At 33.2% G+C, this 18,697-nt stretch overlaps 1 protein-coding gene across 6 annotated transcripts in view; it reads right to left on the bottom strand.

The window, feature by feature from the left end:
• PDE1A (phosphodiesterase 1A) overlaps positions 1-18,697 on the bottom strand; it is a 458,879-nt gene that overhangs the window by 158,975 nt on the left and 281,207 nt on the right. For all 6 annotated transcript variants that reach the window (XR_004233070.1, XM_031960368.1, XM_031960367.1 and 3 more), the window contains exon 2: positions 16,834-16,947. Coding sequence is in view for 5 of the 6 variants with exons in the window: in XM_031960368.1 (XP_031816228.1) it covers positions 16,834-16,947 (114 nt within the window). In the remaining variant the exon portion in view is untranslated. The remainder of the gene's footprint in view (positions 1-16,833; positions 16,948-18,697) is intronic.

The following is an 18,697-nucleotide window of genomic DNA, read 5'->3' as shown; positions in this document are numbered from 1 at the left end:
ACAAAAAGAAAGTAAAAAAATAAATGATCTCTGCTATAAAGAAGATTACATATTATTGGGAGAAAACTACATACAACAGAGTTGAAAAGAAATGCCTAGAGGGGTTGAGAATAAAGGACAGAAGTCAGGAACAAGGCCAGGAGGATAATAACCATGAAGGCTAGTATGGCAGCCCCTGCAGGAACTCGTCAATGGGAGAAATAAATTATATAGCTATTTAAAACATTATTATTTACTTTTTCCATTCTTGGCATCAGAGGTCAAAGTATCTGGCACAGACATACCCCCATGGTAAAAGTGAAAGCCTCAGTCAAACATGTAACTGATGTCTGAGTATGGCTCCCAAACTGATATCTCCTTGTCCTGATCTCTGTGTTGATTACATAAGCAATTCCTGATGGATAATAAATGGACAATCTGTAGAGATATTCTACACAAGATTATACAACCAATACTATACACATCCCCTCAGGATCTTCTTTGTAGGAGGGGAATCTGCAGAAAAACACAGAGCACTTAATACAAGAATAGAAATGAGGCTTCCCACTCCCAGAATGTGCTAAGTTCCCGGTGGTTTTCTGTAAACTGCACAGACTGATTTAGAGTAGGGACATCCTCAACCTTAAACTACCATAACCTTGAATTCTGCCATTGCCAGAATGACTGGAGTCAGTCAATAAGCAGCTTATATGAATAACTTATTGTTAAATGTATTTTTAAAGAGTCCTAGTTAAGGCATACAATTTATACCTAAAAGACATGTAATTTTAAAAGCCTTAAGGATTCTAAACAATACAATTACCAATAATGATCCTGGAGGCCAGATCCACTCACCTTCTGACAGAAGAGTTGAGGAATTTAGGGTACAGAATGAGATATATATTTCAGGGACATGACTTATTTAAGAATTTGTTTTGTTTGACAGTCTCTTACAAGGATTTTTTGAGAAGAAATAGATTTTTATTAGTTGAAAAACTTAATGTTAAGTTAATAAACTGATAATCTTAGTTAATTAGCATTCCTGAGAGAATGGAGTTTTCAAGAGTTAATGTACATTCAGGATTGGTTTGAGTCAGTTCTTTTCCCCAATGATACAGTATTTTTGTTGTTCAATTGTGTTCAATTCTTTGTTAGCCCATTTGGAGTTTTCTTGGCAAAGACACTGGAGTGTTTTTCCATTTTCTTCTCCAGCTCATTTTACAGATGAAGAAACTGAGGCAAACAGGATTAAATGAGTTGCTTAGAGTTATACAGTTACTAAGTGCCTGAGGCCAGATTTCAATTCAGGAACATGAGCCTGTCTGATTCTAGACCTGGTACTCTATCTACTGTCACCTACCTGTATATAACCTGCTCATTCTTCTAAGTGACAGCTTTTCAAATACTTGAGGATAGCTATCCTATCAGGGAGGAGGTATGATACAGTAAAAAGTGATGGTTCTGGGATCCAGGATCCTAGATTTGAGACCCAGATCTAATACTTGTTCTGTAATCTTGGATCATTTTACTTGACATCTACCTCTGAGCTTCAGTTCCTCATCCAAAAATGAGGGGTTTTTGCTAAAGGGTCTCTAAAATCTTTTCTGGCTTTTTAATCCATAACTATAATTTGTGATGGCATGATTCTTTAAAAAATGATGAAGGATAATTAATTGTGCATACTTGCTGCATGCTACATTCAAAATCCATTAGGACAAAAAATTTAAAGTTGAACTTTTTCTTGTCTAAAGCTCCTCATGTTGCCATTGAAACTTGTAAGAGTTTGGAGTGTGTGTGTGTGTGTGTGTGTGTGTGTGTGTGTATGATGCTAAGAGGTAGGAAGAAAGGAGAGAAATATTATGAAAGCAAATGGAGACTAAGGGAAGAGGATAATGGAAGAAAAAAATTAAAGTGATGCAGGAGGAAAAGAATTAATGTTTTGGTTTTATCCTCACATAATATTTTCAACATGGCTATCATCACAATATATTTGAATATTGTATTTAAAATACCCCCAACCCCCTTGCTAAAAGAGTAAAAGAGAAAACTGTTCTTAAAAAGAATGTATCTGAGATTTTTGGCCTCCATGTTTGGCTATTCAAATTGTTCAGAGATATAAATATCTATAAATAAAGAAGAGAAAAAACACACAAAATACTTATCAATACAGTCTAGCATGATTTTTTGACTGAAAAATATGGGGAGGGGAGGGAAGAGGAAGGGTTAGATGTGTAAATGTACACAGGTTTACATTGGTTGATATTACATAATACTAAAGCAAATGATTTCATCCTCAAAATAATTTTCAATAGTCAAACATTGTTAAACTTAATAAAGACCTTGATTGTTCATTCAAAAAAGCTAGGAAAAATTTGGCCATCATCCCAAGCAGCCATTTCAGGAAAAAAGTGGAAAAGGTCAGAGAAGGACAGTATGTGGCATTTCTTTTTGTAATCACTCATCTTAATTTGCTTTCAATGTATTTGGTCAATTCACTTAAAGAAGTATTGTAAGATGAAGGAGAAAAAGGTAACAAATTCTTAAGCCATTTTAGAACTAGTTCAAGAAAGCATATTTAATAAAAAAATAAAATAATGCCACATATAATTCATTATCTATCAACTCTGATGTATTTTCACATGTTGCTTCTCTAACTCAAATGGCCAATCAGACATATTCCATGGGGATGACAAATGTGTCAAATGAGAGTAATAATAGCTCCTTCCTCACAGGATTGTTATGAGAATAAAATGGGGAAACATTATAAAGACCTCTGAAAACCTTAAAAGCACTATATAAAGTTCAGTCATTATTGTTGTTGTTTCAAAAAAGGCAATAGTGAGCTTGAGGCACTAATGCATTCTAATTTTATGATTTAACATATTTACATTATAAGTGACTTTAGAATATTATATCCTACATGAATAGACAATTTTCAGATGAAGATATTAAAACTATTTCTAGTCTTATGAAAAAAATGCTCTAAATCACTATTGATCAGAGAAATGCAAATTAAGATAACTCTGAGATACCACTATATACCTCTCAGATAGGCTAACAAGACAGGAAAAGATAATAAGGAATGTTGAAGGAGATGTGGGAAAACTGGGACACTAATACATTGTTGGTGGAGATGTGAACTGATCCAACCATTCTGGAGAGCAATTTGGAACTATGCCCAAAGGGTTATCAAACTGTGTATACCCTTTGATTCAGCAGTGTCTTTACTGGGCGGGTATCCCAAAAAAAGTCATAAATAATAAGGGGAAAGGATCTACATGTGCAAAAATGTTTGTAGCAATCCTTTTTGTAGTGGCAAAGAATTGAAAACTGAGTGGATGCCTATCATTTGGAGAATGGCTGAATAAGTTATGGTATAGAAATGTTATGGAATATTATTATTCTATAAGAAACTATCAACAGGCTGATTTCAGAAAGACCTGGAGAGACTTACATGAACTGATGCTAAGTGAAGTGAGTAGAACCAAGAGAACCTTGTCTACAGTAACAAGATTATATGACGATCAATTCTGATGGACATGGCTGTTTTCAGCAGAGAGATGATTCAAGTCAGTTCCAATGGCTTTGGGACAGAGCAAGCCATATGAACCCAGTTACCAATAAAGTCCAGCAGCAAAAGATACAAAGAGAAACTCTATTTAATAATTGTAGCTAATATAAAATATTTGGGAATCTGACTACCAAGACAAAGTCAGGAACTATATGAACACAATTACAAAACATTTCCATTTTAGATGTAAAAATTAGAAAAATATAAAGGGTTCATGGGTAGACCAACCTAATAGAATAAAAACGATAATTCTACCTAAATTAATCTATAATTCAGTATCATACCAATCAGATACCAAGAAATTACTTTATAGAGCTAGAAAAAAATAATAGCAAAATTCATTTGGAAGAACAAGAGGTCAAGAACTTCAAGGGAATTAATTTTTTAAAAAATGAAAATGAAGGTGCTCTAGCTATACTAGATCTAAAACTATATCATAAATCAGTGGTCATTGAAACCATTTGGTGTTGGCTAAGAAATAAAGTAGTTAATCAATGGAATAGGTTAGGTTCACAAGACAAAATAGTAAATGACTATAGTAATGTAGTGTTTGATAAATCCCCACACTGCAGAATAAGAACTCACTATTTGATAAAAATTTCTGGGAAAATTAGAGAATAGTATGGTAGAAACTAGACAATCATCAACTCTAACATGTTATACCAAGATAAGGTCAAAATGGGTTTATGATTTAGACATAGTGTGATAATAAAACCAAATTAGTAGAACAAAGGATAGTCTACATTTCAGATCTGTGGAGAAGGAAGGAATTTATGAAAGAACTAGAGAATACTATGAAATGAAAAATGGACAATTTTGATTATATTAAATTAAAAAGGTTTTGTACAAAAAATCCAATGCAGACAAGATTAGAAAGGAAGCAGAAAATTGGGGGAAATTTACATCCAGACCTTCTGATTGAGGTCTCATTTCTAAAATATTTGGAGAATTAACACAAATTTATAAAAATGCAAGCCATTCTCCACTTGATAGAAATGGTCAAAGGATAAAGCAGATAATTTTCAGATAAAGAAATTAAAACCATTTCTAGTCATATGAAAAAATGCTCTGTCATTACTGATAAGAGAAATGCAAATTTAGACAACTCTGAGATACCAGTACACACCTTTCAGATTGGCTAAGATTGAAATAAGCATTGTGAAGGGAGAATATATGGCCTGTACAGCAAAAAATGATTGGTTGCCATGGATTTAATTATCATTTCTGTGGTGAAGATTCTCTCTTTTTAAAAATTTTATTAAACTTTTTTATTTACAAAACACATGCTTGGGTAATTTTTCAACACTGACTCTTGCAAAACCTTCTGTTCCAAATTTTCCCCTCTTTTTTCCCACTCCCTCTCCTAGATAACAGGTAGTCCAATACATGTTAAATATGTTCAAATATATGTTAAATCTAATATATGTACACATATTCATACAGTTATCTTGCTGCACAAAAAGCAATCGGATCAAGAAGGAAAAAAAAACCTGAGAAAGAAGAAAAAATGAGAGCAAACAACAACAGAAGGAGTGAAAATGCTATGTTGTGATTCATACTCAGTTTGCACTGTCTTCTCTCTGGGTGTAGATGGCTCTCTTCATCACTGAACAATTGGAACTGGTCTGAATCCTCTCATTGTTGAAGAGAGACATGTCCATCAGAATTGATCATTGCATAGTCTTGTTGTTGTCATATATAATGATCTCCGGATTCTATTTAACTTAGCATCAGTTCAGGTAAGTCTCTCCAAGCCTTTCTGAAATCATCCTGCTGGTCGTTTCTTACAGAACAATAATATTCCACACCATTCATATATCATTATTTATTCAGCCATTCTCCAATTGATGGGCACCCATTCAGTTTCCAGTTTCTAGCAACACACAAAAAAGGTCACAAACATTCTTGCATATATGGGTTCCTTTTCCTCCTTTAATATCTTGGGATATAAGCCCAGTAGAAACACTGCTGAGTCAAAGGGTATACACAGTTTGATAACTTTTTGAGCATAGTTCCAAATTGCTCTCCAGAATGGTTGGATGCATTTACAATTCCACCAACAATGTATCAATGTTCCAGTTTTCCCACAACCCCCAACATTCATCATTATCTTTTCTTGTCATCTTATCCAGTCTGAGAGGTGTGTAGTGGTATTTCAGAGTTGTATCTCTGATCAGTGATGATTTGTAGCACCTTTTAATATGATTAGAAATAGTTTCAATTTCTTCATCTGAAAATTGTATGTTCATATCCTTTGACCATTTATCAATTAGAGAATGGCTTGATATGTTATAAATTTGAGTTAATTCTATCTTTTAGAAATGAGGCCTTTATCAGAAGCTTTGACTGTAAAAATATTTTCCCAGTTTGTTGCTTCCCTTCTAATCTTGTCTGTATTAGTTTTCTTTGTACAAAAAATTTCTATTATCTATTTTGTGATCAATAATGATCTATAGTTCTTTGATCACAAATTTCTTCCTCTTCCACAGGTCTGAGAGGTAAACTATCCTATGTTCTTTTAATTTTTTATAATATCATTCTATATGTCTAGATCATGAACCCATTTTGACCTTATCTTGGCATGCAGTTAGGTATAGGTCAATGCCTAGTTTCTGCCATACTAGTTTACAATTTTCCAGCAGTTTTTGTTAAATTGTGAATTCTTATCCCAAAAGCTGGGGTCTTTGGGTCTGTCAAACATTAGAGTGCTATAGTTATTATCTGTTTTGTCTTGTGAACCTAACCTATTCCACTGATCAATTAGTCGATTTCTTAGCCAGTACCAAATGGTTTGATGATTGCTGCTTCATAATATAATTTTAGATCTGGTACAGCGAGGCCACCTTCATTTGCCTTTCTTTTCCCATTAATTTCCTTGAAATTCTTGACCTTTTATTCTTCCAGATGAATTTTGTTGTTATTTTTTTCTAGTTCAGTAAAATAGTTTCTTGGGAGTTTGATTGGTATAGCACCAAATTAACAGATTAGTTTGGGGAGTATTGTCATCTTTATTATATTTGCTTAGCCTATCCAAGAGCACTTGATATTTTTCCAATTGTTTAGATCTGACTGTATTTGTGTGGAAAGTGTTTTGTAGTTTTACTCATACAGTTGCTGACTTTCTGTTAGCAGATAGATTTCCAAATATTTTATCCTATTGACAATTATTTTAAATGGAATTTCTCTTTGTATCTCTTGCTATTGGATTTTGTTAGTGATATATAAAAATGGTGATGATTTGTGTGGATTTATTTTGTATCCTACAATTTTGCTAAAGTTGTGAATTATTTCTAATAGTTTTTTAGTTGATTTTTTAGGGTTCTCTAAGTATACCATCATATCATCTACAAAGAGTGATAATTTGATTTTCTGATTACCTACTCTTATTCCTTTAATCTCTCTTTCTTCTCTGATTGCCAAAGCTAGCATTTCTAACACAATATTGAATAGTAATGGTGATAGTGGGCAACCTTATTTCACCTCTGATCTTATTGGGAATGGTTCCAGTTTATCCCTCTTACATATGTTGCTTGCTGATGGTTTTAAATAGATGCTATGACTATTTTAAGAAAAAGTCCATTTATTCTTATATTCTCTACTGTTTGTAATAGGAATAGGTGTTGGATTTTATCAAATGGTTTTTCTGCATCTATTGAGATAATCATATGTTTTTTGTTAATTATATACTCAATTAAGCTAATAGTTTTCCTAATATTGAACCAGCCCTGCATTCCTGGTATAAATCCTACTTGGTCATGGTATATTATCCTGGGGATGATTTTCTGTAATCTCTTTGCTAATATTTTATTTAAGATTTTTGCATCAATATTCATTAGGGAGATTGATCTATAATTTTCTTTCTCTTTTTTTGTCCTATCTGGTTTAGGTATCAATAACTATGTCTGTGTCATAGAGGGAATCTGGTAGGAGTCCTTTGTTCCCTATTTTTTCAAATAGTTTATATTACCTTGGAGTTAATTGTTCTTTAAATTTTTGGCAGAATTCACAGGGAAATCCATTTGGTCCTGGGGATTTTTTCTTAGGGAGCTGATTAATAGCTTGTTCCATTTCTTTTTTCTAAAATGGGATTATTTAAGTAATTTATTTTTTCTTCTGTTAATCTGGGCAATCCATATTTTTGTAGGTATTTCTCTATTTCACTTAGGTTATCATATTTGATGACATTAAGCTAGACAAAGTAACTCCTAATTATTGCTTTAATTTCCTCTTCATTGGTGGAATTTGATTTTCTTCTTTTCCTTTTTCTAATCAAAGTAACTAAAAGTTTATCTATTTTGTTGTTGTTGTTTTTTAAATAAAACCAACTCTTAGTTTTGTGTTAATTCATTAGTTTTTTTAACATTCAATTTTATTAATCTCTACTTTTATTTTTAGAATTTCAAGTTTGGTATTTAATTGTAGGTTTTTAATTTACTGTTTTTCTCGTTTTTTTAATTGCAAGCCCAATTCATTGATCTTCTCTTTATTTTATGCAAGTAAGCATCTAGAGATATAAAATTTTACCTTATTACCACTTTGGCTGCAATCAATTTGAAGATTTTTCAAATTTACCTATCCTTCCCTAAATTTTCCTGTAACTTCCAATCTTGCCTTTCCAAATGCTTTTCAGACTTCTCCACTTGGGTGTCTAGTAAACATCTTAAAATAAACCCATCCAAAACAGAACTCCTTCTTTTCCTCTAAACTCTCCTTGCAATCCTAACTTCCCTAACATAATAGCCTCTTAATTTTTTTCCAATTCCAATCTCTTTTTGCCCAAGAAATTTATATATATATATATATATATATATATATATATATATTTTTTTTTTCTAGGAATATGGGTATTTAAAATAGGCATATAAATCAAGCATTTCCTGATAATAAATCATAATTTCACAGTCCCCATATTCACTTATGATATCCCATGTAAGGTTAAGAATTACAGTTTAAAAAGCTGTGGTTTACAACATCTGTTCAGTCACTTAGGTTCACAACCCAGAAATCATACTTGATTATTCCTTACCATCTCTTACCTCCTCTATATCTAATTTGTTGCCATGGTTTGTAGGTTTCATCTTTGCAAAATCTATCAAATATACGCCTTTTTGTTCTCTGATACTGCCACTTCTCTGGTACAGACCCTCATCAACTCACACTTGAACTATTGCAATAGCTGCTGGTGGGTCTGGTTGCCTCAAGTCTCTGCCCACTCCATTCAGTCAACACATGATTTTCCTGAAGAACAGATATGAACATGTCACTCTGCCTCCTACTCATCAAACTCCAGTAACTCTAGCTGCCTCTAAGATCAGATAAAAAAAAAGTTTTATTAGACATTCAAAGTCCTTCATAACCTAGCCCCCTTTCACCTTTCCAATATTCTTATATCTTACTCCCCATCACATAATTTTTACCCAGTAATGCTGGTTTTATTGGTGTTATGAAAACAAAATACTCCGTTTCTTAGTTTGGAGCATTTGCTTTGGCTGTTCCCCATGTTTGGAATGTTCTCATTTCTCTGTTACATTTTATTACTGACTTCCCTGGCTTCCTTTAATTCCCAACTGAATTCCCATTTTCTATAGGAAACCTTTTCCAATCCCCTTTAATTCTAGTGCTTTCTCTCTGTTAATTATTTCCTATTTTTCTTGTTATATAGCTTACTTTGTATATCTTTGTATATTGTCTCACCCATTAGACAGTGAGCTTTTTGAGGGCAGAGATTGTATTTTATCTTTTTTATACCCAATATTTAACAAATTGCCTGGAATATAGTAGCTCCTTAATAAATATTGAGTAATTGGATAAAAAATTAGAATGCATGATGCCAAGTCACTCCAATGAAACAAAAAGAAAAATAACTAATTGGAAATATAAAAATGTAAGGACAACCTGGATGAATAAAATCGAATAAAGACTATTTCTATACAAGCAGAATATAGTGTCTCAAAGACTTATAAAGTTCTTCCAGCAAAATAGATCTATGATGTTAATGTTATTAGGACTATTATTCTCATTTGACAGAAAAAAAATAAGGTTCAGCTTAAATAACTTGCTCATGATCACACAGAAACTAAACTGAAAAGCCAGAACCTAAAGTATCATTTTCTCATTCTAAATCTAATGCTCTTTTTACTTCAACTGCATATCTGATATACTTCCTATTTTTTGATGTCTTTCTTTCCCAGTTGAAATTATGTAATATAAATTTGTAGTGGATCCAGGCATCATGGTTACATAATCTCAATTGAGCCATTACTGCTACAAAAATTCTTTTATACTTCCCTAATTATTTAATTCACTATCCCATTCGCCACAGGATTCGTTCAAATCTTTTCATCCCTCTCCAAACTTCCCATGTTTCCCTTTCCCCTCCACCTTCTCAGATGAGAATTTTGCCTTAGATTTTACTGAAAAAAATTGAAGACATTCATTGAAAGCTCCCTCTTTCTCATCTCTCATCACATAGATACTTTCTGCCACTCTCTACTCCTTTACCCCAGTCTCACAGAATACTTTCTTATGAAAGGAAATGCTTCTACCTACACAACTAATCCCATTCCATTCTATTTACTAGTGGCTTACCACCCCCTATTCTCACTTATCTTTAATTTCTTCTTGTCTATTAGCTACTTCCCTACTTACTACAAACACGTCAATATTTCTCCCATATTCAAAAAAAACTTTACTTGATCTATACATCCTTGATAACTATCATTCTATATTTCTCCTCCTTTTTATGGCTAAACTTCTTGAAAAAGCCATCTAAAATAGGTGCTTCTAATTCCTTTCCTTTTGCTCTCTTCTTTATTCATTACAGTCTAGCATCTGACCAAATCATTCAACTAAAATTGCTCTCTCCAAAATTCCTAATGTTCTTTTCATATCTAATGTTCTTTTCTCTTTCTTCATGCTTCTTGTGATCTCTGTGCAGCATATGACACCATTGGTGAACTTTTCCTTGATATTCTCTTTGGGATTTCAGGACACCAATCTCTCCAGTTCTCCTCCTATCTGACTACTTTTTCTCAGACTTACTTCCTGGATCTTCATCTAGGTTATGTCTGCTAACCACAGGGTTATAATACCATAGAGCCTGATATGGAGCCCTTTCTTTTTCTCCTCCTAAACCATTTCACTTGATGATCTCATCACATCCCATGGATTCAAATAATTTTTTCTATGTTAACAATTCTTGACTCTGCTTATCCATTTTTCCACTCTTTTGAAGTCTAATCTCAAATTTCCATCTATTTATTACATATCTCAAGCTATATTTCCTGTAGATACCTTAAACTCAAAATGTCCAAAACTGAACTTATTGTATTTTCCACAAACCCCTCTTCTCTTCCAAATTTCTCACCACCATTTTCCTAGTTGCCCAGGCTGATAACTTAATTGCCATCCCTGACTCCTTACTCTCACTTCCTATAGCCAATTTCTCATCAAGGCCTATTGATTTTTCCTTCATAACATCTCTTTAATAATCTCCCTTCTTTATTCTTATATTCCCATAACCATGATCCAACTTTCATTACATTATACTTGAATTATTTTAATAGCCTGACAGTGGGGCTGCCTATCTCAAGTTTTTCCCCATTGCAGTTCATCTTCCATTTAAATGTCAAAATGATTTTTCTATAGTATAGTTATGATTAATGTCACCTCTACTCTACTTCATAGTTCTCAGTGATTCACTATTACCTAAACCACTACTACTGTAACACTCTACTAATGAGCCCAAACTAAATTAAAAATTAATTGGGAAGTATTTAACAAAAATACAATAAAAACAGATAATGTTAATGCATAATTTCATGAGTTAATATGTCACCTGCAGTAATTCTTATATAATAAGTTTTACTGGTCCCTGTTTCTATTTGAGTTTCAGACCACTGAGCTGAAGGAACAGAGTTTTTAAAAAAGCAACTCAGTGGAAAAATCTTCATATCAAAGCCCTTCTATCTTTTCAGGCTTTTTATACCTTTTATACTTTATGATTCAGTTATATTGGCCTCTTTGCTGCTCCTTGATTAAGACTCTCCATTTTCAAACTGGGGATTTTCACTTTTTATTCCATGCCTGCAATGCTCTCCTTCCTCCTCTTCCTCTCAAGACCCAGCAAGTTTCATGTTTTTCAAGAACTCTTTCTTTTCCCCCATTAATACTACTTCCTTCTCTCTAATATTTCCAAGTTGTCCTGGATATTGTTTAATTGTACATAGCTGTTTATATTTTATCTCCACTTTAGATTATGAGCTTCTTGAGAACAAGGACTGATGGTCATATGCCTTTCTTTGTATTCTCAGTTTTTAGCACAGTTCCTGACACATAGTAGGTACTAAATAAATGTTACTGACTAAATTTTAGTTTCTTCCACTAAAAATGAGGTTAAATTAAACAATCTAAGATACCTTTTGATACTAATACAGTATGATTATGAATGAAAACAAGTACTATTTTTTTATTTTGCCTCTTTTTATAATAAGTTTTATATCATGTATCCCTAAGTGAATAATGGAAAGTACAAAACTATTATATTTGTTAAAAATTGCAACTATGATGGGGCAAGAAGTAGTTTTGCTCTTTGAATATCATTGAAATTAAAGGACTTTCAACAAAAGATATGAAAAAAGTAGCTTATGGTTCCACTGATGCAAATGTGATGGCAAGAAAGGTAGGTTAACCAGTATACTTGGCTCCTACAGTGAACAATATCTATAGAATCAATCTTTGTTGTATTTCAAAATCTCCTTTCACAAAAGGTTCTGGGTAAGATGGTGCTGAATATCCCCTTTTTCTACAAGTCTACTGTGTTCCTAATACTTGAATTGCCTCTTATTTCAAACTAAATCATGAGATATCATGGTCAATGGAATTGTGGGTCCGTTCTTTAAACTATATGTGATACTTTGAATCCTCAGCTTCCCTTTAGTTTGGTGATGTTTTAAACTTGTTGCTGAAATTATAGGAAAGAGAAGCTGGAAAAGATGCCATGGGGAGAGCCACACAGAAACACATAATGATTTGGAGTTTGAGAAGTGCATCCTGTGTTAAAATCATACCTTGTTCTGAGTCTTCTGATCACCCTTTCTTTTACTCAATATAGCAAGTTTATAAGTAGCCAGTATAAATAATTTTCCTGCAATAGCAGGAAATAAGGGAAACCTGGAAATCATGTCCCAAAAATCAAAGGTGCATAATTTACAAACTGTTTCATTTCCAAAATTCACATTCTGGTAATATGTGATGAATCAGAAGAATCCCTTTAGACATTGCTGCCAGGGTTCTGCTCCTAGGATATGTAAATCCCAAGAAAAATCCAGACTTCCCCTAGCTTCAGGCTAGCAGAATATAAAAAGGTGCTAATGACATTTAGATGACAACTTTGAAGTTTTATTGATAACTTCGAGATGATATGGATTTGTTAATTAACTAACCACAAGGTGACAGACAGAGGTTGGTCAATTTCCAGGAAAAAAAAAAAAACTATAAAAATGAGCCTTCAACTTTTTCTGAGTGTTCTTCCATCTCCTAAAAGTCCATGGTGCTCAAATGCTCCCAACTCTAACCTATTATATAAGTGACTCATTTCTTTCTCATCCTCTTTCTCACGCTGCCTGTCTCCTTTCACCATCTCATCACCATCTCATTTCTGCACTGTCTGCCTCTGAATTCTCACTTTTTGTAACTTGTCTCTGTATTTTTTGTGCAATTCACCCTCACACCCTTTGCAGTTATTTTAAAAAATGTTTATTTCAAATGTGTTATTTATTTTTAACTTTGTCTTTTTACAAAATTTTGAGTACTAAATTTTCTCCCTGTCTCCCCAGCCCACTGAGAAAGCAAGAAACATGGTATCAATTAGACATGTGAAATCACGCCAAACATATTTCCATATAACCATATCACAAAAAACCAAGAAAACTAAAGTGAGAAAATTATACTTCAGTTTACAGTGAATTTATCAATTCCTTCTCTGGAGGTGGATAGCATTTTTTATCACAGTTTTTCAGAAATGTTTTGAATCATTGTATTGATTATTAAAATATTGCTCTTATTAAATACTGTGATTCTCCGGTTTTATCCACTTCATTTTTCGTCAGTTCACAGAGGTATTTCAAGGTTTTTCTTAACCATCTTCTCATCATTTCTTATAGTACAATTGTACTTCATTATATTCATATACTACAACTTGTTCAGTCATTCCCCAGTTAGTGTCTCCTCAATTTCCAATTCTTTGCTACCAGAAAAATTGTTTAAATATAGGTCTCTTTTCCTTTCCTTTGAGTCTTTAGTGGTTAATGCCAATTGTTGTCTTTCCCTATGAGTACACAAAGAACTGGTTATGCCTGCTGACATTCAATAATTTCACAAATTAATTGTCAGTCTGTATTTTCTATCATATTCTTCTGCTTAGCCTATACCTCCTATATTCTGAGATTCTTGAAAGCTATTATTATAGAATAGTGGTAATTAGAAATCAGAATGGATAGAAAAGACAAAAATTAACAAGAGCTGATTAGCATTTTGGTGATTTTTAAACTTCCTAGCCTGACTAAGCATTATATATTTTTCCTTGATAGCTACTAAGAGAGTTATCTCCAAGAATCCAAACTTTTCAGCTGAACTATGGGATACTCACTTCCACACCTTTCCTTTATACTCATTTGAAGGAAGAAAAGACAGAAAAATAACCAAAAACTATCCTTTCTGGCTGCTGACCCAAAGCAACCAACGCGGTTTTTTTTCCTTCCTGACTATACTTCTTTGCACTTTTATTTGTGTCTATATATCTTAAAAATGTAAAATCTGGTTGCTACTTATATCCTTTTTGTGAGATTAATTTCATCTGTAATAGTTATTTGGGAAGAAGTTTTGGTGCTTTAAAAAGGAGGGGAACATTTAAAACATTTAGAAGCATTATCCTCTTTTGAACTTAAGCTGGGGTGCTGGGGGGATGAGTTGGGGTAGGATATGAATCCCAGTGGACTTTCCCTGAGATTAATATAACTTTTTCATAAATAGAATAGAGTATAAACATGTAATTTCTGTAGTTTAGGATTGTGGTATCAATCTCAAATAGAAGCATATCCCTACAGACTGCATAGACTTAGAAAATTAGAAATTAACATTATCTATGTTATATTGTATTTTCATTTATTTATTTATTTTTTAACATTTTCCATTTCCATTTCAATCTGGTTTGGACTATACTTGGGAGTTCTGGCATTCTTGCACAGAGAGTTTGATGCTTCTCTTTAAGTAATTCTGAAGTTGAGACTTTCTAACAATGCACGCTTGGTTAGTATAGACTAAGATTGAGTGATTGATTGCCCAGGGTTATACAAACAATATGTTTCAGGAATGCAGTTTGAACCTATATCTTCCAGAATGTGAAACCAGCTCTCAACTCACTAATCTACTTGCTTTGGTCAGGAATATGTATGTAGTTTTTTTTCCCCTCCTGCTAGAATAATGTCCATTTTCCTTAAATAGAAAATGGCATACATTTAAACCATAATTTATATACTTAGAAGGGTATATGTTTAGAAGGAAGTGAGTATCTATGACTAACAGATACATGCTTGAGTGAAATGAAAGGGTAAGTCTTAATGATATTGAGGTTATATTGGGGAATCTAGGGGGTACCTACTTACATAAAGACTTATGGTAATGCTAGCCATTTGGAGATCTCAACAAAACAAGCTCTAGGAAACCCTTATCTATTAAAATTCTACTATGTTACTGAGGAAGAGAAGAGGAAAAAAATGAGGCTGTCCCATCACCAAAGGGCAAGCCTGTTTGAGACTTTAAGTTTTCCACAACTTTCCCTATCCAAGCCCTACAACATCCTAGGATTTCCCTGCTATAGCAGAAAGAAGGTTCAGGAGGTTTTATTTAGAGGAGCAGCTAGAGAACCAGTAAACACCCTGGTGCCTTGCCATCAGAAGTAAGATGGGACAGGGCACAGAGCACACCGCCATTGGCTTTTGCCTCCCCCAGACACGATGCTGCCTGGTCCTTCTGAAGTGTGGGAAGAGGAGAAAGCAAGTCTGTTAAACCGTAAGAGGGAAAAAGAGGAGGAAGTGATTGTCCATACCCTCCTCCCCTCTACTGTATGTGCATTGATGATGTGTTCTCTTCTGAGGTGTAAGCCTAGACATATACACATCTACTTGGATATATCTTTGTCTTTGAACCTAGGCAGAGGATAGTAGCCCCAACACCTATGTCTGAGGACAGGACCTCCTCCATTAAACACAAAGTATGAAAGAACAGTATAGTAGAAATTTGGTGCTTATAAGCAGATATGGTTATGGAGAAAAGCTTGGTTAGTAGAGAAGGGAGCCCAATCTGCTTCCCACCTCACCCACTAACTCAGATCTTTGAATCTACCTATCTATATAGTATCCTTGGTTCTCTTCTTGTGCCTCTAAAAGAAAACACTTTTGTTTCTCTTCTCTGAGGTGTAAAAAAAATGAAACAACTGAAACAACTCTTATTTAAGCTGCTTTTTTCATTTTGATGTAAATAGAAGCATGTTTAAAGTCTTGTGTGACAGATGTGTAAAATCATAGGATCTATGCTCTCTCCATATGTATATATAGATTACATATAAAATACATAATCTATCTGACATAATCTATAATATCAAAGAATGAATGTCAAAGTTGAAAGGTACCTCAGACTTTCTCCAGCCTAAAATTCTCCTACATCATCTTCTACATCGTCTTAACGAAGCACTATATGAAGGCTCATCTTAAAGGTCTATGGTAGAAAGAAACTCTACATTTTACAAGACAACCCAATTCTACTTTAAGGAAACTTTAATTGTTGCAAAAGAATTTAAGAACAAATTCTTTAACATTAGGCATAGATTCATATGAATACTTTTAAAAGTAAGAAATGTCTGACTTGAAAAAAATAATTTTACAATTTTGAAAAAATGAGTTTAAGAGTTGGGGTTTATAATAAAAATAACAATTAATCATTATATAAGGCTTTAAAGGTTGAGAAGACTTTATATACATTTTCTCATATAAGTCTCTCAAGAACTCTATGAAAAAATGATTACAGATATCATCTTCATTTTATAGGTAATGAAATCGGCTCAGCAAGATTAGTGATGACATTCATTTTCATATACATGAGTAGGAGAAATGATCTTTGTATCATTTATTAGCTGCAGAAACTTTATATCTTTAAAATGTATTCTGACAAGGATATACTATATCCAAGGTGTTTTTATGTGAATGGGCAGAGAAATGAAGATTTACCTCGTTTCATCAATGTAAACAGCTTCCAACACAGATGCTGCATATTCAATATTCTTCTTTAAGTCCACAACATTGATATCACCTTTTTCCAGCTGTTTTACTAAGCATCTTAGTCTAAAAAACAAAAAGAGAAAGATTCATTTTATAAATGCCTTGGAATTACTTTAAATGTTCATGTTTTCTTTATAAAGAGTGCAAAATAGTGATTTACTACTAATTGTTTCTATGATTACAAAGGACATTAATAAGGGTATGCACTTACATACCACAAAGCATCATTTATTTATTGGTTCATATTTTATTATTGCTAGCATAATTACTATTATTGCACAAATAGGATCTGAGACTATAATTTCATTGATAACACAGAATTCTCAGATGAACTATATCTACCAACATCGATCACCATCTATCCTGTAGTATATGTAGTCAGAGAATTGGCTATGATGCATAGCAGTTGAACAACTTCCAGCAGAATTTAGGCATGTTTTTTGACACTGAAGCTGATTTATATATAAATATATTCACACTTGTACATGTGTACACATGTATATATTTTTATATGATCAAATGTTGATATATCACAACACATTCACTCACACATATACATTTGCTATGATAATATTTTGAGATATATATCTCAACATAAATATATATGTATACACATACATACATATATATATTCCTTGAAATAATTTTTTCAATGAATTTGTTCAATGGATTTAAGAAACTTTATTTTGGGAAAGATTCAAGTTCTCCTTGACCACTCCCCTTGCCACATGTCATTGGTCAAAAACAAGTATAAAGGAAAGGACATGAGAAGCAAGAAGTGAAACAGGAAGGCAAATGTCAAGAATTTGAAGAGCTTTTTTTTTTCCCCAGATCAAAACCATGAGAATCTTCCCCCAAATCCCCTCAATCTTTTTCCTTATATACATAAACACTCAGTCATTTTGTTTCATCCCAGACCTTTCCCTCTTCCAAAAATTTCCCCATTTCTGTCAAAACTACCACCATCCTCCAAGTCTCTGGAGTTTCCAGCTTTGGCTCACCCCAGGGTGATTGATTGACATTTGTCCATTTTTACTCTCTTCTTTGACAATGTCTCTACTGTGTAACTTCTCTTAACTCATCTTCCCTGTCTTTCACCATTCTAGATCATCCAATAAATTGCTATTTGTTATTTTCCTTAAGCTCAGATCTGACCATATTACTTCTTCTCCTATCTACCAATTAACTCTAATGACTCCTTATTGTCTTTTAAGTAAAATAAAAATTCCCTTGTATAGTTTGGCAAGTCCTTCACAGTCTGCTATCAACCAATTTTTTTTTAGGTAAAATGCATTTCTTTCTTTCTTTTTTTTATTTAATAGACTTTTATTTTACAGGTTATATGCATGGGTAACTTTACAGCATTAACAATTGCCAAACCTCTTATTCCAATTCTTCCCCTCCCTTCCCCCACCCCCTCTCCCAGATGGCAGGATGACCAGTAGATGTTAAATATATTAAAATATAAATTAGATACACAATAAGTATACATGACCAAACCATTATTTTGCTGTACAAAAAGAATCAGACTCTGAAATATTGTACAATTAGCTTGTGAAGGAAATCAAAAATGCAGGTGGGCATAAATATAGGGATTGGGAATTCAATGTAATGGTTTTTAGTCATCACCCAGAGTTCTTTCTCTGGGCGTAGCTTCAACCAATTTTTTTTAAGAACCATATTAGACATTACTTTCTTTCTGCAATCTATAACCAGCAAGACTGGCCTTTTTTTTCATCTCTTGTGATATTCCATCTTCCATCTTGGCATTGGCTGTTCCCTACTAGTGAGGTAATGTTGTTTGACAGTCAAT

This window comes from Sarcophilus harrisii, chromosome 3 (assembly GCF_902635505.1).
Source record: "Sarcophilus harrisii chromosome 3, mSarHar1.11, whole genome shotgun sequence".
NCBI lineage: Eukaryota > Metazoa > Chordata > Mammalia > Dasyuromorphia > Dasyuridae > Sarcophilus > Sarcophilus harrisii.
This window is presented reverse-complemented; position numbering and strand designations above follow the sequence as displayed.